This window comes from Apis cerana, linkage group LG12, assembly GCF_029169275.1.
Source record: "Apis cerana isolate GH-2021 linkage group LG12, AcerK_1.0, whole genome shotgun sequence".
Classification (NCBI taxonomy): Eukaryota; Metazoa; Arthropoda; class Insecta; order Hymenoptera; family Apidae; genus Apis; species Apis cerana.
This window is the reverse complement of record NC_083863.1, coordinates 6,386,336-6,408,193: the sequence shown is the minus strand read 5'-3', so window position 1 is coordinate 6,408,193 and position 21,858 is coordinate 6,386,336. Positions and strand designations below refer to the sequence as shown.

Genomic DNA, 21,858 nt, shown 5'->3' with positions numbered 1-21,858 from the left:
CTGACAATGGTGCGAATTCTGGTGACACTTGGCGGCTACGTCGTCGGTTAAGGGAGTTGAGTTCGGGGGTTTGTTAGGTGAGAAGACGTTGGAGTTGGAATGTTTAGAGTTAGTGTTTAATCTTCTTAGCAGTGACAAATATTGTTTCGCTGGTTACAAACGGTTACATTAGTCGAATTTAGACACGTCTAATGTATCTTTTGATATTTTTCTCTGTAAATTCATATAAATTCGAGAGATCAATGTTGCTTTTCGAATTCGCATAGATAATTAATTAAACGCATAAACAATTCGTAGATTAAAAATCCACGACACGGGAAAAGAAGACAAGCGAAAATATCTGCACGTGGAGAGATACTTCCATTCATTTTTAAAGTCTGCATCGGGCCACGTGCTAACTTCGCACTGGTCCGATTCGATCGAGATTAATATTAAACAACCGCCGTGACTTTTTTCACCAAAGCCGATGAGAACACACAGCCACCGCTTTTCAATCTATTTATCCAAAGAACCGTCCTTTCACATATGGTAGCACGATTCCCTCAACCATAACTTTTATCACGAGACAAAGAGCCTTGGCTACGTTTCGCCTGTTGACTCTGATCGCCGATAACCCTGTACAAACCTCGTTCCAAGTATCTCTTACGGTCCACCTACGGATTCGGACGTAATACACATTCGGCGAGAAGCCACGACTCGAGGGGGCTTAGGGCACTGTGAACGTGACACGTAAAAATATCATGTAGGGTACACCGATACGTCACGCGATCAGATAAAGGAAAAGGGGAGCTGACTTCGTCGTTTGCCGTTCCCCCTTCACCCTTTCAGATAGAATCTCGACTCGCGGTGGCTCGCTTTATTTTTGCACCCGGCCATTTTGATGACTCAACTGCTTAGACGGACATTCCTTGGGAACGTTTGGTGCATCCAACGTGTTCACTTTTCTGTACGGATTCCCGAGATCGAGATCAGAGAGGTAGCACCACAGTGTCCTCTTTCTTTTCTAAATCCTGCTTAGAGCGTATACGTGAAGCAGATCGGACCGGGCGACAACGAAATTCTGAAATCTTCATCTGCATAATGTAGACTTCCGAGGGGATCAGCTGGATGGATGGCTCGTGCTCACATCGCGGAATAGAATTCTTTAAAAATTGTTCTGATTCGTCTTCGTACGATCAAAGCGCCTCTCTTTTTCCTTTTTCTTTTTCTTTTTCTTTATGTATATTTTAACGAGATCTTGGGAATATTGTTCGATCGTTAGAGAGAATGACGGACTAATTACTTGAAGCGTTTAATTAATAACGTAAAATATGCACGATTGCAAGATTGTAAAAATATCGTAAGTATAATCGTCTCGAAAGGACAACGGTGTTTAAATTATTACGATTATATAATAGTACACAAAAGAGCTTTAATCCTCTCTCCATTTGAAGTAAATTAAATTAAATTTTTCTCCCTCGGAATAATGAACGTCAACGCGTTTCCATTCCCCGCGACGTGTAATTACTCTTTGGACAAAGCAATCCTATTTCGCGCGTCTTGCGAATCACTCGCTCATCCAGGTAAATTCAACGGTGAGAACCGGTCCGCCAACGTTTCCCTTCAACTTCGTATCCTCGCCAATATTTGCGCGCCACGCGTCAATTATTTACGCGTAAACAGGGAACACGAATATTCATCGTTCGCAATATCGACGAATCTCGAAACGCCATGGCAAAACGTAAACCGTGTAATTATTTCGAAAGTTCGTGATTGTTTTACGACGGTCGCCTCGGGTTTCACGAGTCTCTCTCGTCTGTATGCGTGGTGGCATATAAACGAAGGCGTAAACGAAGAGAAACAATCAATTATTCGATTTCCCGATTCGCGTTACTGATCCTTAAACGACATTTAATGGAAAGACGGATTCGACAGATTTGTGGGATAATAATTAAATCTGAGATTTAATATTAATATTTCGTTTGTTGAAATTGGAGTTTTGAAAGCTGTGTAGTGTGATTTTTAATCGTGCAATTTTATTTTCGATTTCTGACAAACTTTCGGACAACTTCTATTTTCATAAACAGTTGAACTGTCATTCTTAACCTCATTATTATTCTATTATTACTTACTATCTCCAATTCAGTCTTGTCAATCACGCCATCCAAAATCTCAACTCATGGACAAATCTCTCTGTTTAAAATTAAAGTAGATATAAAAACTTCTTGATCCAACCAACTTTCCTTCATGAATCACTTAGAATTCTTCGTTCGTGATAAACTGCCTCGATTAATTCCCGATTCTTTGCACAATGAATATTCCTACCCTTGCTTTGGTCAACAGGTTGCCATAATTCTAATCTGTCCATTAGAAAATAGCTTCATATATACGACGCTATCAAAACGACCCGCTTCTGTTTCCGCTTCATAAATTGCACAGCCAGCACAAAAGAATCGCAACAAACGCTTTATCTCTTCCTAGGCCTAGTTAAAAAGCCGCGGTACCAACCGAACGGACGGCTCTATCGTGGCTCCATCTATCTCCGAGTTAATTAACCGGCGAAATAAAGAACTGGGTCGGCCTGTCCTATCCCACGGAATCCACATGCAGATAGAACGAAGACTGATAACCGAGATCTTTGAATTTTCCCCGGCCTATGTTAATATCCTCGCCCTCTTTCCCCCCACGCTAACGATTCCTCCAAACTGTCCACGACTTCCCCACTTACGCTCTTGTTAGACCGTGAAATTCCTCACGCTTTCCCCTACTCCCCGTATTTGCCACCCCGTAATGTCGGTTAATTAACGTTAATTGCGACGCGTAATGAATCGTATTTCCATTCCGATTCCGTACCCGATCCTGTGCGTCTGTTGCCGGATCCCGTGCACGCAAACCTGTTTTCCGCGGATAATTCGAATCGATTATCGAGCGATAGGATTGAAACTTTGAACGACGAGAAACGATAATGCGTTTTGAATTTAAGTTTTATTTCTCGGCGAGGTCGCTCGTGAAATTTGAAACGATTCGAAATTTAGGGACGCCGTTCCGTTTGTTCGTTTCGGGATGGAATTGGATGGAAGTTGAAGACGAGTTTGAAAGGGAAGTTGAAAATTTAAATCGAATTACATTCCCAAACAAGAGCCTATATAAAGCTCTTTATATCATGAAGCATTCGAGTGGAAAATCGAAGCAATCGATTTTAAATGCTAATGTATAAAATGATGGACGAATGTACAGGGGAGGGGGAGAAAAAAGGAATGAAAATCAACGAGGATCAAACGATTAAATTTAAAATGAAATATCACGGATAGTTAGGTATCGATTATCGGGTTTTCGATTATGTCAACTTCAAAAACATCGCAAAGATCGTGGATAAATGTTAGACGCGAGACAGTTTCGAAATTGCCGGTAATTTTACAGACATCGGGAAATTAAATAAATAAATTCAATCGCGATGTATATACGAGCGTCAGGATACGGATTAATTATTTAAAGGGGTAGTATATAGAGGGAGCTGGTCAATTTTGCGAAGAACCGCGATAAATAATTCTTCCACGGCTGGCTAGCAAGCAAGCGTGGTGTGCCGCTCAATTTTTCTCATAAATCCATCAAACGATTCCTCGGGCGAGCACTTCGCGCCACCACGGAATTATCTTTCACGCCGGAAGTCGTATAAATCAAACGACTTACCGTGATCTTGAGGTCCCGCGGGTCGCACGTATCGTATCTCCTGCTGAAACGTAAAACGGTGTGCGTCTTGTTCTCGTAACCCAGTAGAAGGCAGTAGTCTTGGCTCGAGTCCATCTGGGGATCCTTGCTCGAATTCTTCACGTGTCGATCCTGGAAAGGGTAATAACGTTTCGTTAAACTTCCGCCCGATCGAATGGTAAGAACTACGGTTGCATCTACAAAGGAGAATAAAATCAAATATCTCGAATCGCATTTCCCCAAGCCTTTTTAACCTTTACACGGCTCGTGGACCGTCCCATATTTTCTACCATCGATTCGTACTTGATCGAACTAGTAGCTTCAAACGTCGTTCGTAATTTCATAAGTTGTACAATTTTATAAATTACACGATCGTGTTGTAAACTATAATTCCGTTTTTTTCACACAAGTTCATTCGATATTTGAAATTAACAAATGTGTGAGGGTTTCGATATGAATTAAAAAATAGAAGAACCGTAGATGGGAAAATTTTCAATCATTGAAAAATTGGAACGATTTCTTTTCTAAAAATGAGTTTTTGATTGATACTTACGCAAGACGAATAAATTAAATTTTAATAAAACAACGAGAGAAATCACCGGTTCGCTTTCTCGTTCCATCCACTGTTCGAACCTGTCATTAATAACATGGAATCGCCGTTTCTTGCCCCAGGTCCTATTCCGCAAGGCGCAGAAAGATATCAAAGCTTCCGAACGAGGCGAGGGACACCTCCTCCTGGCCATCGAGGCGAAATCCGCAGAGAAACAGGAGGAACGAAACTATTCGCCGCGCCCTCTTTTTCACCGATCGCTTCCTTTTTTCTTTTTCTTTTCTTTCCTTTTTTTTCCCCTTTTACATCGTGGTCGAAGCGGCACAAACCAACCGATCAAACCAATACCATCGAGAGTTAGTTAGTCCATCCCGTGCCAGAGCCCATGCCACGAAGACAAGTTTTTCTGCGCGAATTCCTGGTCGCCGCCTCGATATAATTATCCGCGGTTCGCCGTGGTCGCGACGCCTTCCATTGTTCCCCGCCGAACCTCTACAGTTGCCACCACTTTTTTTCATACCCGTTTCGGCGAGCTTTATTAGAATTTAATTTACCAGCGACGCGAACCGAGCCAACCTCATACCAACCGTGAGCTCGAACGAGTCACGCGTGTTACGCTGCTGGCCTCCTTTTGTCCCGGCATTCTTCGACTCGCCATTCGTCTCACCTCCGCCGAGTCGTACACGCGAGAGCGAAAATACAAAAAAAGAAAGGAAAAAAGAGGCGAGGACGGGAAGAAAAAGAGAAGACAAGGGGGTAAAAAAAGGGAAGGGAGAGGAAGAAAGAAAAAAATGGAATATCCATTTACGTTATCCCCGACGCGTGAAAGGCTCGAGCTAACATGGCAGCTAACTGTGACCGTGGTCCTGATTGGATATAAAATATAAAGCGTTTCTTACGATAAAAAGTATTACGTGCGTGCGTGCGAGGAGGCGAGGATCGCAAAAACGGGGAATTGTTCTTGGGGCGAAAAACAGGGCGCAGGTGTAGGACCCGTGGAAAAGAACGATATTGTCAAAGTTACTTAGCCCCGTAAAGTAACTGCCTCGTTTCGATTTCAGATTTTTATTTAACGATTCCGAATTCCTTCCTCCCCGCTCCCTTTTTTCCTTTCCCCGCCGGCTTTCCTCTCCAATCTCTCCCCTTTTCCTTTTCATCAGAATTTGCAATGGACACGGGCAACTGGTTTAAAATGTAACGCAGTGAATCCGGGAGAAAATTCGAATTCCTCTAGGAAACAAGAACCATTCTTTCGTCGCTTTGAGAACGCGACGATCCCGCTCTTGGTCCTGCCCGATATTGCCTTCGCGTTTAGCGTTTCGATGAACGCTTCCCGACGAAATAGAGAAGAAAGGAGGGAGAGGAAGGGATTATGGTGAACGCCGACAGCTAACAACTGCACTCTTTTGCCCCGACGCGAGGGGAATCCGCGCCGTCGCTAGAAACGTGACGCCATGAAATTTGACTTGGGTTAGGCTATAACGTCACACCTTATTGCCGATTCAATGTCGTTTTAATCTATCATTGGCACTTCGCATCGACGTAGTAGAGTAGAACGTCTCTTATCCCAAATTGTCCGATTTTTCTTCGAATTAGAAGTAACATCACGAGATTCGTTTCACCATGAGTTTCCAATATATTACTCGTCATCTTTTACTATGAGTTTTATTTCGGCATTACGAAAAGAATTCGCGTAGATCTTGAAATATGATCACGATCGCCACACTCTTCCGATCCAAACTACAACCAGCAAATGTGTTTCGTGCATAACTCAGAATCTTCTATATAAATAAATCGATTTTTCCCGACTAAATAATTCCAAAATTCAATACCTTCCGGCACAGAACTTGGACGCCCAAAACCTTGAAATATCACACCAAGACCAGACTACCGCGGAGGAGGAGATCCTGAAAGGGTCTGGAAAACCGAGAGAAGGCGCCACTAACGGTGGCGGCTGAGTAATAAATAATTTCCAGCCCCGTCTCGCGCAACTTCTTCAATTTCCGCCTTCACGTCGGAAATGGAGAGCATATTTTTACCCTCCCCCTCCTTCTAGACACCTACCACCTTCACCGATCAGAAAATCGGACTTTCCCTCCTCCGCGTCACTTCTTCTTTCAAAGCCACGATACTTTTCGCAGCCCCCGATTCGTCGAACGAGGCCGGCCGCCCGAGTATCTTCCCTCGAATCAAGGGAAAAGCCCCGACCAACGATCGAGTGGAGAGACGTTGTAAACGCGCGCCAACTTTTTTCCTCCCTGTGAACGGGACAGAGGGAGGCGGAAACGTCGTTTTCGACGAAATCGTTCGGCCGAGTGGTGGCGAGCAATTGTCCCCCTGTTCCATCCAGGGCATGACTGTTTATTGCCATACGAGAGCCGCGTGGAACGTTGCGTATTCCTGCGAAAGAATGGCTGACAACGAGTGGCGCGTGTGTCCCGCAATTATACGAATTACGTCTGAGCCATTCAACCGGAGGGACAATACCTTTCGTGGGTGGCTGACGGAAAAATCCTGCGATTCCACTTTTGTTTCGATCGGTCGGCTTTTTTTTTCGAAGATGATGGGACTTGGTGGAGATTATCGAGTTTAGTTCTGAGAGAATGACTTAATTTATTTCTTTCTAGCCATGCTGGGAATGTTGAAATTCAATTGGAATTTTTCTATATAAATATATATCAGTTTGTAAGAAGTAAGAATGTTTAAGAGAAAACATGGAACGGATAGTATGAATTTAATAGGCGGAATTTAAGTAGATTGATGACGATACTGATTAGGCGAGCTACTGAAATTCGCCTTACCGTTAAATATTCGTTTCATACTTTTTTTCTCTCTCCTTTGTTAATTAATTCAATTATTATCCTTACGTTGACTCCTTGACTCAATTCTCAATCTTAACGTATGCATTCGAATATCCGGCGCGTTACTGGTTTAACAAAAGTAATTATTAATCACGAGACAATGGGTGAAAAAGAGAAATTCTAAAATTCTCCAAGTTTGTCGAGAGTTTATAAAGTTTCTCCGCAAAACTTTTCCACGTGCATTTCCTCGCTTCGCGTGCGACACACGACTCGGTTCCCGCGTACGTTGCTGAGAAAAAAAGAAAAAAGCGAGGAGGAAATCAGGAAATGCACGTTATAAAACGTTATCGCGATACAAGTGTCGTTTCCACGGCGTGTACGCGTCCCACGGTCCTCCTTTCTTTCCATCGACTGTCGTTCCAGTGTTTATTGTCGCGTGGGCGTCATGCATATAGCAAACACGCGATTCTCCCTAAGTCGCTCGATTCCACGCAGCCGGTTCATTATGCAACACGCGTTGCAATTATTTGCGCAATATCCGTTCCGGGTAAATGTCGCGGGCAAAGTGAAACTTTTAAATGGACGGAAGGATGTCGGTATCAAGCCCACGCAAGAAAAATCGAAGAACGTTTGAGCGAAGAGGTGGGCGTGCAATTATGAAACGTATACCTTGGAAAATTCTAGATGAAAAGAGAAAAAGCTCTTTTGTCTAATTTAACGCAACAATCGCATCGATGTTCTAAGCCCACGCGTGTTGAAGAATTTGTTGTACCTGTCCACCATCCGTGAAAAAGAAGCGCAATCTATGAAAGATTTAGACATCTTCGAAATTTAAATCGTTAATCGCATTCGAAATCTTTCCAGATTCGTTCAAATTGAAAAATCATTATGCGAAACAGGAATGCAATTATCGAAGTCACGACAAAAGAAAGAAGGAAATATTCGAGTAATATTGTTCATTTGCGTTTCTAATCTGCCGTAATGCAAACCTAAATTAAAAAAAAATGTTTACGTGAACGAGGCGTATAATCATAAAAATGATACCCTTGCAACTTTCCAAAGTCACGGTACAAAAAAAAAAGAAACGTTGCATCGAATAATGGAAGGTCTCTCCTTCGAACCTAACCCGATAATTGCGTCTAATCTTGCCTAAGCACCTAAGTTAAACAAAGTTTACACGAAATAGGCGTGCAATTGCGAAGTCGTTGGCCTTGGACCCTTTTAAAGTCACGACAAAAAAAGAAGGGGAGGAAGCAGACCTTGCATCGCGAGATCCTTCTTCCTCACAGAATGGAAGACTCGCGAAAATGACTGACACGAAAAACTTCGACGATATTCGCTTCGATCCTATTTCCTCCTTTTAGCAAACGATATCGTTCCGCTCGATTCCAGCTTCGAAAGCACGGGTTATGCAACGACTCCGGGGCCTCGTAGGAGCCGCGCCAAGTAGGGCGCATGTTTTATCGCTTCTCTGCCCTTGTTTCCTTCCCGAGCATAGCTCATAGATCGGGACGAGAGAAAGAATTGCCTTAATATACGCTCGGCGGGAACGAGTTTTAACACACTCGTCGGATTCGGTGGGGCGAGTCGATCGAGTTTCGAAATCGGTAGTCAATGAATTAAACGCTCCACCCCACCTCTCCCTCCCTTCTCCACCCCGCCCTGCCTCGATGCTCGTTATCGAAATCGTTTCATCGATCAAGCAATAAATTCCTTTCGTCGCGATCGTACTTGTTAGTACAATTTCCGATACAAACCGGTAATCAAATACAGCCCGGGCAGAGAGTATCGCTTAATCCGCAATCAGATCCGTAATCTGCGATTCGAAATTACGAGCGCCGTTGCGAATCTTGGGTAAATTCAGTCAGTCGTTCTCGCTCGACGACACGCGCCCGCGCCACATATTTTACCTACGACACGCGTTGTATCCGTGTTCCACGGATTCGAGGGATCCCCGTAATTGTCCTTCGAATCGTGGAGGAATGGAGGAGTCGGCGTTGGTCGGGTAAACGCGTTGCAGCAGACGAGAACAGATTCCATTCAGCTCGGCGGTCGATGGCGGGAAAATTATAGCAATTACCCGGCTCCCAATTCGGCGCCGGCCTGGTCTCTCGGCCTGGGCCGCGTCATCGCGTGACAGCGGTTGTGGAAACGCTCTGTTAACGAATCCAACAACGGTCGTGTAAATAATCCGACCGCCACCGACGAATCCGTGCGATTCGAGGCATCCGAATCCGAACGATCGAAGGTATAATATTTTGCACTTTGGAAATTGAAATTATCGTTTAAAGAGATATTGAATGTTAAAAGTGTTTCTCCTTCCTCGTATAAGTAAGTTCGATTGCCTTCTATTTCTTTTGTTGAATGCACGCAATAATCGAAAGATAATTGCAAACTTTTCAATCATCGAAACCCTCGATTAACCCGTGATCGTTATTAAATTATCGTTGGATTCTCGCTTGCGCGTTTCCCTCACGAACTTCCGTATGCAAAGAAACTTTCTTTCTTTACAATTTTCGAAACGAGGAGGCACGAAACGAACGAGCCTCCCTTACTCGTTGTTCGTGTGACAACAGAGATCCATTTGTGTGCGCGCGGCCACCGTTCCTCATAATTACCATCGTGGCGCGCCATGGATCCGCGTTGCGGTTCCACATAGCGAGAAATTATGCCAATTAGGCAGGATACACGTCCCTTCGACGGTGTCTATTGTCTCCTATTCGTTTCGATCGTAATAAGAATAATTCGGTGGGCGATGTGCGCTCTGTGCCCGAGCGGGACACATGACACTGACAGAGAGAACGGGGAAAGGCGTATCCAATATAATTGGCTGGGAATCGACAATGCGGTTTCGTGCCGAGCGTATTAGCCATCTCCATTATTTTCACAAAGAAAATCCATGTATACGTCCCGCTCCCTCTCTGTCGAGAGACTAAACATTGCAGCGTTCCCTTGTCGACGTAATAACCGCTTTAAGGGCTATATGTTCGAATCGATGCGATTGCAAGTTGAAAGAGCATCGCAAAGTCACTTCAGTTGGATCGATTTTGAATAAATTACGAGTTGAATTTTACGGGTAAATATAGTGCAAGATATTTGATTAGGTGTTGTTATTACTTAATATAACCCCATTTAGGATTATTACATCACGAATACATCCTAATTTCATTTTCCATGATACGCGGTAATTGTTGCATTTAAGAAAATTGTATTGGAAAATTCGCAAACTTCGTTAGATATAATCTATATCTATCTAATCCTGGAAATGGAGACACGAAATGCTATTTCGAAATGGCAAGCAGAAGATGGTGCATAGATCGTTGGATAGATTCGAATAATCCAAGTGTGAGGGAATCTCTTCTTGCCATTGACGCCTTCTCGTCGGTATGCCCAATCGATTTCACGTGGCGGACAATTATGTCAATTACTCTGTCCTGATTCACCGATCGCGATAATGCGACACGACGTCACCAAACCTGACAGCGGCATCCTACCGAAGCTAATGATCGCGTTTAATGGGCTTGCAACGCGGCAAGAACGAGATCGATGGCCGAAATTCCCGGAAGAACCGCGACAAATCGAGACTCGAACGCGTTCGAAGATGTTCAATCGCTCTGATCGATCGATTCTGCATGCAGACACGCTACCAATACGATTCGCCAATATATAGAGACGCATTTTTGTATCGGCAATTGCACAGTTTATGAAACTGTCGTTTCCAGATCTCTGATATTTACTCCTTAGAGTATTTGTAGATCGTTTACTTCTCTTTCGAAACCGTTTCGCTTATTTTATACTTTATGGTTCCTTATTACGACGTTGCGCCATTTTCTTAAGTTCTTTCCTCGGTGTGAAATTTTTCTCGTCCATTGTACCGTTTGTTCCTCTGCGTGTATTCATTTCTTAAATTACTGAAATTCTTTCTTGAATATTCTTACATATTTCGTTCCTTTGATTTCTCTTGCTAAACAATTTTAGAATCTCTTAGAATTTTCACAACTATCCCCTGAACGCGTCGAATTTTTAAAAATTTCAATTTCCTTCAAATCGATGCGAAAAGTATCGATATGAAAGATATTCCATGCCTCAACTTTCCAACGAAATCTTTTCCAACAAACGGAAACCGATTCGTGATAAAATGATAATCGTAACTCAACGATCTACGATCCACTACTACGTCAACCTCCTGTTTGTCGAGGATTTTATTCGCCACGCTCGTTTCCATCGTGATCGTTAAAACACCATCGTGGACGTAACCCTCCTGGAGCCGATAAATAAACGCAGTGCCTCCGCTTGGCGTTTCTCAGCCGTGAAACGCTCGGAGGCCGCGCGTTCCCTCGAAAATCATAAAATTGATAACGACAACCGCACGCATCCGCTCGTGTTTATCCAACGATCCTCGAAAATGGCGACGGTGGTTAATGACAAGTGCTCGCCGCGATAACAAAAGCTGGCACGAGCGATTGCGTGCGCGAAACTAGCCATCCGTCCCTTTGGAAACATGCACCGATTCGAGAAGTGTTTTATTTTTTTTTTTCCCCCTCTCCCTCCTTGCTCGTGCTGTCGCGAACGATTCGCATCACATCGCGTTGAACGAGTCGAAGCTTTGATTACACCTGTATCAAATTGGAATTAAGTGCTTATTACGATTCACGTTTGGTAAATGTAAGTAACGTAGATTCTCTGAATTTTCGATTGATTGATGGAATAAAAATGAGGTATACAAAAATGTTTAATTGGACTTAATTTTTAAAAAGGAATTATTAATTAGGATCAGCTGATCGATCGTGTGCAGACGCATTAGTCCGTGACACAAGATTCTTAAGTAAAAAAATAACTTGAAATTGTATAATTAAATACATCATTTAGAAGTACAATAGTGCAAATATTTAATATCACGAAAATTAAACGTAGAATTCGAGAAATTCAATAATTAGAAATATCTCTGAAGAGTTTTCGAACCGACATTAAATCCATTTATGATAAAAAATAAAAAAAGAAACGAGGAAAAAGCATCAAAGTATCATGGTACTGAAATAAAAATTCCAAATCAAGATAAATATACTCACGATAATTTAACGAGTTAACTGAATGCAGAAGAACGCAATTTGGTTTTTTCCCGAGGACCATAATCATTCTTCGATCCTCTTCGAAATTTCTAACAAATCGAAGAACTAACCCACCTTGTTCATAATTGACACAATTATTTTTGGGAGGAGACACTGGCGGTCGATTGAAAATGGGATGAGAAGTCGTACGCGCGATTCGCTAATTGAAACGAAAGGCAAAAGGAAGAGCTTTCGAGTGATCGAGTCGATCTGTGAAATGGGAGAACGAATCGAACCATGGATCAACGGTAAGAACGGCAACAAAAAGCGAGATGCGTACTACAACTTTATTCCCCATCGATGTTATCCATCCGACGGAACGAGTTGTTCAGCGAACGTGAGCGTTCGTTCCTCTTTTTTTTTTGTTTTTGCTTTTGCTTTTGTCCCTGTCTTCCTGTCGAAATCATATATATTCGATAAAGTTGCCGGAAAAGTAGGATAAGCACGCATCCTCGACAGAGCACACGCGAGGATGAAAGAGAGCGTAGCGGCGCGGCGGAAGTTGCCGGCTTCGAAGTCATCGACGGGTAGATAACAGTTGCAGATGCATTTAATCCGATAGCGGCTCGTGTTTTCCACGGTACTTCAACCTATGTATATATGTACGCCAACCGCAAAATCTCCTAGCGAAGCGATATCGCACGATTTGAACGTGTTCGCTTGGATACCTACCACTCCATTGTTCGACGATGAAAAAGTGGTGGTACAGAGATACTGTTCGAAAATGAACAGTGTTTTTAACACTGGGATAACTGGGTACGATAGAACGAGACTTGCTCCTGGAATATTTTCTATTCCTTTTTCAATACCGATTTTCAATACAACGAATTTTTATGTAATTCACCAATATTTCAAATAAACCGTGTTATGCTTGTATATTATCGTTCCGTCTTGTGTTCTTGCACGAAAGAAAATAAACAAGCCTATTAAATGGTAGCCTGTAAAGCTGCGAATGATCGTTTGGATTTAAAATTGAACACGCGATGAATCACATCTAAGAATATACTTTTACTGGCGATGAATCGAACGGAGGAATTTCTCCTTATAAAACCAGTAGATATATTTTCCTCTGTATCAAGAACAGTAAGTTTAAACGAGTAAAAATTTGCAGTAATGATTCGTGGAACGAGCAAGAGGACATCGCGAGGCATTTTCGCGCAATCATTTCCTGGTAATTCTAATTCAAACGGCGTGCACGGTTTACTTTCGATCGGCGAGACGCACGAATTCGTCGGGATTGTAATCCTCGCGGGGTTAAATGGAATACGAGGAATCGAAGGTCGTTGTTCCTGGTGAAATATCGATTGCGGGCTGGCCATGTGCTCGCGGAATCGTGTTGCACGGAACAATGTTTAACTCGACGCGGGCCGAGCTTTAAATTATTAATCCGACCTCGTGTAATCGCGTTGTTAAGGTGAAAAGCCACGGACCGAGAGCGTTCTTTGACACGGCACCAGCACCGTTTATGCTCTAAGAGCGTGCACTTACACGTCCCGCGATGAAATAACGTAACTTGGTCACCGAAATAGGGCGCCGTGCATCGAGCGTGTAACAAGTGGTAAATGGAATCTCGTCGCAATAGAAGGCAATATTCGTGTAATGAACCAAATAAGAGCCACTTAATATTGAATCAGATTTAATTATGCGATTCAATGGAAACTCGATAGAGTTTAAATTCTGTATGATGTAATTGGTAATTAATAGATCCGCGGATTAAACACACACTTTTCATATTGCATATCTTTTGCATACAACAGCTTCACGAGCAATATTCATCCAGAAATAAACGTATTCATGTTGTAATTTATCTTGAGACAACAATTAAATGCTGTTAAAATTAAAGAAACTTCGAAACGCTGTAACTTCGAGAATAGTAAATTTTGATCAATCGATGAAAGATCGTTAGAAACATGAAACTTCCCTCTTTAAAATGCATTTTGATTTATTCCGATACGATTTCCGGTTCCCGAGATATCATCGTGTAATGAAAAAGTAATTTTTAAATCCAATTAAAACTTATTAAAATTAGAAAAACCTCTATAATTCCGAAGATATTGACTTCCGGTCGATGAATAAACGATCATTAGAAACGCGGAACCTTGCTCTTTAAAACGCTTCTTGATTTATCTCGATACGATTTCCGGTTCCTGAGATATTGTCGTGTAAAGAGAAGAATAATTTATTGTATCCTTTCTTATTCGAACCTTTCGCTCGCATCTCGTCTCACTGACCTATCCCAAACTCCAAGTTAAGCATATTATAAAAACTTTGAATTTCGGGAACGGATTGAGATATCGGGATAAATCAAAAAGAGACTTGAACGATATGATTTCCTCTACATCTTATAGGATAGATTTTGATGACTAAATTTTTCTCACTTATACAATTCATCGTCTCATTATCACTTTATCAAAAATGCAATTTTATCTTATCAATCTTTTCTCCATCTCACATGACAATAATCACGGATAAAAAGATAAGCGTGAAAATCGTTTCGTTATGAACCATTCTCAGACATCTATTACGATGATGGACCTGCATAAATTGGTGTTCGAAGTCAAAGGTCTGGGATGCATTGTGGATGAAGATTCCGGGTTCTGGGAACAACTCGAGGCGCAATTCTCGTCGTTTTATTCCATTTGCAAATCAATTCGTTCCTCGACTACCACTTTAAGGTTTCGTCTATGAGCGATTTCCGAGAGGATTACTCCCAACTGCGAAGAAAGGCAAAAGAGAGAAGGGAGGGGTGTCGAGTGGCGCATTATCGGGACCTCGAACACGGAGAATTTACTGGAAATTATCGAGCCGGCCGGAAAATGAATGTTGGATGCGCGTTAAGGATGTATCGTCTTCGCTGAGATTGAGCACGACTGACGTCTCAGCCAACGGCGGATATTTTATTCAACACGTTGCCCCGTATTGCCTCGGAATCGTAAGCTTTAGACTTGTTACAGATGAAGACAATTACGTCCACGGGGATAACGGGGGGAGGGTTGGTACAGGAGAAGAGGTACAGACACGAGTGTAAAAAAGTTTCATGAATATCAAGAAGTTCGCAGCTAACCTAGATTCCTAGGGAATACCGCCGATCTCTGCGAGAGTACATCGATTCCTCTGTGTGCGCTTCTGTCTATGTGAACGACAACTCTTTGAATTGTTCATATTGTACACGAATTGTATATTATTCCACGCAATATTATTTCAGTCTCATTTCGACGCGAATTATTTGCCACGAGCTTATTATTTTTGCGATCTCCTGCGAAAAAGCTTTATTCAAAGAAGCTTAAACGTTAATATCAGATCACTGCCTTCTCTTTGTAATTGAAACATCCACTGTAACTCGTCAATCAAACGTCATAATACATCAGCCAAATGCCATTCACACGCTCGTACAATGGAACATTCCCCCATGTATGCGAATTTGTCTTTTACTACCACAATTACCACAGAAGACCCAACCTTCGCACGTAAACCTCCGTAAGTCTTATACCTTCGTTCGTCGAATCCGCTTCGCTCGACAGTTCTTCCCTTAACAATCCGAGCTAACAAGATTCGCCCTTTACATGCGCGAATCACCGCCGATTAACGCGCGCAACTTTGACTTCCAATCCAAGTTATATTCTCCTCATTTCTGCCCGCCTTGCGAGATCCGAGTCGAAATCAAATTTTCCAAGATCTAGAGCTCGTGCCTAAAATTCGCTTCTAAGTGTCCCCTCTCCGAACCACGCGATTCGAATTTCACGCCAATTGTTGCCTCGTTTCGCCGTCCTCCTCGCGCTGAATTGTACGCGACGAGTGGCTGACGTTCACAGTGGTGCAGCGTTCCGCTCGAAGGAGCCGTAACACACTCGCGGAGATCGTTGTCGCGAGCATACGATCTTCCTCCGTTAACACGCTCGTGTCTGACGCCAGTTTAAACCTTCCCACCAAGTGTACAGCTCGAGACGAGCTCGTGGTCGTTGTCGCCTCGCCTCGAAAGGAGTCATCAGCGCGCGACGCCATTATTCTTTCCCGTCCCGTGCCACCCAGTTTTTCTGGATCGCGAGCCGATCCCGGCGTAAGTCCGCCGCCTTTTCACCGACCGGCTGCATTAATCACGAGGCACAGAGGGATATTATCGTGGAAACGCGAAACGTCCGCTCCTCGTAAATTCCCCCACGTTTCTTCCCCCGTTTCCCCTGTTTCGTCCTTGCCTCGATTAAGTATTAATTTATTCGATTCTTTCTCTCAATTCTCTTTCCACTCCTCCCCCATTCCACGCCACTTGTTTTCCCAGAGATATTCCGCGTTATACGACGTCGTCGCCTCTCGCGCCAGGAATCCATTTTCTCCACCTCGTCCGTCCGACCTGCTCCTCCGTGTCGCGTTGTGCAATCGTATCGGCGATCGTTATCGTTCTCGGAGCGGAGTCGATCGTTCGATTCCGTTCGACGATTGCTGGCGGCACGTTGCACGTTCCGTAATGCGTTTCGAGGGTATTATAATTCGATAAAGGAAGGGGATATTTACGTCGTGGATCGTTTTCGCGTCGACGAGGAATAAGCTATCTGTCGCGCTTTTGTTCGGGGGAGGGGGAGGGGAGCTAGGTAATACGAGCTCGGTTATTTTCGTTATTAATGGGCACGTCTCGATATTCTTTTTTTTCTTTGAATTTTTGAGGGAGTTGAGGGGTTGAAGTTGGAGATTTGATTTATTCCTCGGTCGTCCAAGATAACGTTGCATCACGTTCGAAATATGTAATTATCTTTTCGTTATTAAAATTCAAGATGAGAAGATCGTCTCGTTTTCGATCGGTTCCCAGCAAACGAAGGGATCGATCAAAACAACGAAACGACGTGTACCACGAAATCTGTGGATTCATCGATGCTTTAAATCCAACCTTCGAAATGGTAGAGACAAAATCCATAGGGACCAATTTTGTAGAATTATCATTACGGGGAGATCTCTTCGATATAATTATGAGCGTTTCATAAATTATCGGTCCCGATCTAGAATGGAAAATCCCAGAAAACTTTTCACGCTCATAAATCATTTTCATCGTATTTAATATCGCGCTACTCAGAGCTGACTCGTGGTACACGTGCACCGTGAAAGAAAAATGGTCGGTGTGTGACATCACCTCCAGGTAGAATAATAATCATCGCCGCTCCATCACCTTGCCAAGCTCTCTCGATACGTGGACGCAATTCACGCATATTTTTTTTTTCTTTTTTTTTCTTTTTTTTTTGCGAAGAAATCATGAATTTCTAAATTTAAAATTTAAAACGTTAATCAATTTCTTTTTTTTTTTTTTTGGATCTCATAGATCATTTTGATACGCCAGCAAAGAAATACTTTGATTATATTAATTTTATACAGAATATGAAAAAGATAAAGCGGGTAAATGTAGTTAATCATTCTTTATGATATGCATAATCATCTTTGCTGAATATAGAAAAAAAAATCTCATAAAAATTAATAAGCAATATTCGTGGTTCGGGGATCTAGGGTGTCGTGTATAATGAATGTGTTAATTGAAATTTCCTATCTAACATTTCGTAAATCGCGAGAGCAGCGAATGAAAAACAAACAAATATAATTAATCACTCTTTACGATATGCATAATCATCTTCGTTGAATACGAAAAAATTTCATGAAAATTAATAAGCAATATTCGTCGTGAAGGGTCTAAGAGTGTCGCGTGTACGTGTAGGGAATACATTATAATAAAATATTCCGTAAAGTTGAAAAGAAAATTTTAGAAAAGAAAAATAGCAGATAAAAATCGAAACGAGATCAGCTCGTGTTTCGAATTATTCGGCATTGTCGTACGCGACAAACTTGGCAAAACAACGAATGATACCACGAATATCGATATCTCTCGGAAGATTGATACGAAGAAGAATAAAAGAGCCGACTTCGAATCGAGGTTAAAAAGTCACCGTTCATCGATTCCCGAGTCGAGAATTTAAAACTGCTCCTCCTTCTCGACCTAATTCATCCTTAAAAATTTCCTACCAGTAGCGATGTAGTATCAATCCCTGAAGAAGTCGGTGTAGGAAGAGTCAGCGATAGATCGGTTGGAAGGAAGAAGTCGTCTTCGCGGGGATGGGATGAGTCGGAGAGACAGTAAAAGCAATCTGCGGTAGGCAGTGAAAAATCTCGAAGCCATTCTTCATCTGTCTCCATTGTAGAGAAAAAGAGAGAGAGAGAGAGGGAGAGGGAAGAAGAGAAAGAAACAGTGAAGCCAATAGTGATAGGAGCCGTGGACTGGCCGAATGCCACCCGCATCAGATAATATTTAAATTGATGATAAACATTTATAAAAGCGTTTTGTTATACAGAAAACATATTTGGATCATTGTGCGCCGGGTAGGAATGAGGATTATGAATTCAAGGGGCCCGGCCCCGAAACCCATTGTCCGCCGGGCCCTCTCATCTCCATAACGGGTCCTATCTTCGTCCACGTTCCTTCTCTCTGTTCCTCGACAAACACCACGCGTACCCATTCTTCTCTCTTCTTTTCTCCCTTTCCTTTCCTCTCTTTCTCTCTCCCCCTCTTTGTTCCTTATCCCCTTCACAATAATCCTCCTCCCCCCGTAACAGTTGCGAGGCCATCTCACTCCAACCAAGATTCGAACGGACTCACTCGATTCCACCTTCTCTCGCCCGAAGGTGGCCTCTCCACGTTCGACATCTCTCGCTACCGCTTCTCTTTGTGAGCCCAAACTCGACTCGATCCCGAACCCTGATTGTTTTCTCCTTTGCCCGCCTAAATTGTCCAAATGAATGCAACCGGCCGTGCCGCCTGCATTACGTACGGTGCACCCGGGCCCCCTTCCTTTTCGTAACGCAAGATACGTTAAACGTAGCTGGCATTAATCGTGCCGGCTGGAATAACGCGAGATCCTATCGTTACGAGAATATCCTTCTTTGAACGGAAGAGGCTCCGTAACTTCTGTTGGAATTGTAGGTTGGAGAATCGGTTGTAACGAAACGAGAACGCATAGAATGTTGAATTCCTTTACCGTGGATGATGGATATCGCAGCATTCCAGGGAAAATTTGCTTTTATAATAGTTTTTTAATTTTTGTACGCGGAAAAAGAAAACGGGTCGTTCCGACGAGATGAGAAACGAAGTTAAAATATTTAATTTCGAGATGCGGAGAGATTAGAAATAATTTTCTTCTACCGCGCAAAGATCTTTCCTCCGAACTATTAACCTTAATGTTAATAAATGTTGTATAATCTCTCGGAAAATCTATTGAAGGTACGCATTGGGAGAAGAGATGATATTCACTTCCTTCTATTTCACATAATTTTTTTTACCACTGCCGCGTCAAAAAATATTGTATTTAATGTGTAACACGAACTCTTCGAAAACGTTTCAATGTTTTACAACCTGCTGGTCGCAGTATCTTTTTCCAATACCTATCCTCATCTATCCTCCATCCACCCTCCTCTCCTTTCTTCTCCTCCCTCGAGGATACCAATAACGATAATTAGCTCGGACGTGAAACACACAAGAACGAATCAGAACGAGAGAAATCGTATCACCAAAAAGTTACAACCTTGTAACCGGACAATATAGTCGCGTTCCTTGTTCCAACATCGTTGTCCCACCCCCTTCCCTTTAAACCTTGCGGTCATCTTGAAACGATCTGAAGCGAGGGATCTTGGAAGGCAACAGGCCGGTTAATTCGAGCGTGCCCACCTCTCTTTCTTTCGGAACAAGGACCAATACGTATCTTCGCGTTCGCGGAGGAATCTTCCAAGCGTCAACACGCATCGACGCGTGCACGACAGGTACAACGAGTGTCGAAAGAGCGCGAGCCATCGAACGAAATAAAAGAAAACGATAAGGAGAAGGAGGGGTGTGGAGGAAATTCGAGAGGAGGATTACGGGCGTCGAAGAGATCGGGCGAAGGTGATAGCGCGTGGAATAGTTCTTGACGCCTGGCTGCGTCCAAGGGTCTGGGGATAAAATTAAAATATTTTCGAAGCTGGATCTTTCCTCTCGTCCATAGGGCCGAATTCTTTCAAGGATTATCCTTCGCAAATCGATTTCTTGAAGCTGGATAGTTGAATTTTTCCTCCACTCCGCATTTCCCTTGATCCAACAGTTTCTCCGCGAGAAACTTGCGCTTAACACGCCGGTTTAACCGTATCAATAAAGTCGCTCCGCGATTTACATATTACACCTATCGTATATTCCACCCGCGAGATAAATTTCGCCCGCGGATCGGGATACGCCGATTTACAGCTGTAACGAGAGAAGAGAGGCCTCGAGGGCCACCCTTAAGGCACGAGGCTCTCGTACACGGCCCCGTGGAAAAATAAAAACGACCCTCACCAACGGTCCAAGGTCTCCGGTGTCACACTCCGAGGATAAATATTAGTAGCAGGTTTCACGGGATCCCGCTCACTCAAGCGAGAAAACACGGACGACGTGGAGAGGACACCGAGGCCATGGTCTTGGAATTCCTCTTGGCCACGGATATACGTATATACGTTAGGCTTCGCGAAAAAAAAAGAGAAGAAACGAAACCCTTGGTCAGGTTCAAGAGTCTTTTTTTCGAGCGATGATTTTTCTTTTAAACACGTCCGGCTAGAGAATTTTCATCGACGATTTTTATAATTTTTATAATTTTGATACTGTGAGTAAAAGTAAAGTATTGCTCGACACTCGAGAGATATTAAATAACGCCACGGATTTCGCGTTAATTTTATTTTATTACGCGTGTCTCACAACGTTTAGAATTTCACCGGGGAGTTGGATCTGTCATCCATACTGTCCGATTTCTGATGAAATCTATTATAGAGCGTCCAACTTCGAATCGTGACAGCAATTAAAATGTCACGCTTCCCATCAATACCCGCTATTCAACCATCTCTCGCCTAAATATATACCGATCAACGTCTTCCTTCCGCGTGCATCGAGTGCCGGCCATTTTCTCCCCCCAATGCCAGACGTAAATTAGGAGCGTCAAGGAATCCATTCTCACTCGAGCGCATACCGAAATACAATTTCTCAAATACGATCTCATAACCGCTCTCGTCGGAATATTCCATCCTCCTTGCGGAAAAGAATATCCTGTAATTTTACTTTTCCTGAATATTTGCCGAATATTCTTTGCTTGAAAAATATCCCATCCTAGAACTCTTTCGATTTCAAGACAAACGGACGTTGCAACGTTATCAAAAATCCATCTTTACACGAAACGATCCAATTTATTTATTTATCCTGACAGAAGAGCACGATAAAATTTCGAGGCACGGTTCAGAAACACGTGTCGTAATGCGAGATAAGACATTTTAATTAGCACAAGATGGGTGTAACTCGTCGTAACCCGTCGCACCAGTAATTAGAAATTGTTTCCTCTACCTGGGAACAACGTGTCAGCGGGACCATCGCGGATCCGCCACCGGTAATTAATGTCTCGGGCGTATTGTAATTTATTAATAACCCTGCAACCTTACTTAACACCGGTTCCACGCGGATGCGACTATCTCCGGCAGCTCGTCGCCAGAACCATACCCATTATGCCCTCCCCCTCCGATCCATTGCACTGTATTTTACTTGGTTATTAATTCCAGTCTCTCGCGGTGGAAGGAAGCTCGTAACCCAACCCGTCGTGATGCATGGCTACGTACTTGTCATCGTACCGTTCCCTTAACGGGACTTTGTTCCTCGTTAGATTGAGAATCGCGAGATCTGTAGCGGAAAATCTAC

The 21,858-nt window shown here is 43.0% G+C and overlaps 1 protein-coding gene across 6 annotated transcripts in view; it reads right to left on the bottom strand.

The window, feature by feature from the left end:
- Positions 1-21,858, bottom strand: part of LOC107993838 (MOXD1 homolog 2) — a 141,017-nt gene that overhangs the window by 8,517 nt on the left and 110,642 nt on the right. For 5 of the 6 annotated variants that reach the window (XR_009832146.1, XM_017050462.3, XM_062082733.1 and 2 more), the window contains one exon: positions 3,670-3,819. Coding sequence is in view for 5 of the 6 variants with exons in the window: in XM_017050462.3 (XP_016905951.1) it covers positions 3,670-3,819 (150 nt within the window). In the remaining variant the exon portion in view is untranslated. Of the gene's footprint in view, positions 1-94; positions 2,340-3,669; positions 3,820-21,858 lie in introns of those variants that run through there. The other variant, XM_017050463.3, reaches the window with a different exon arrangement.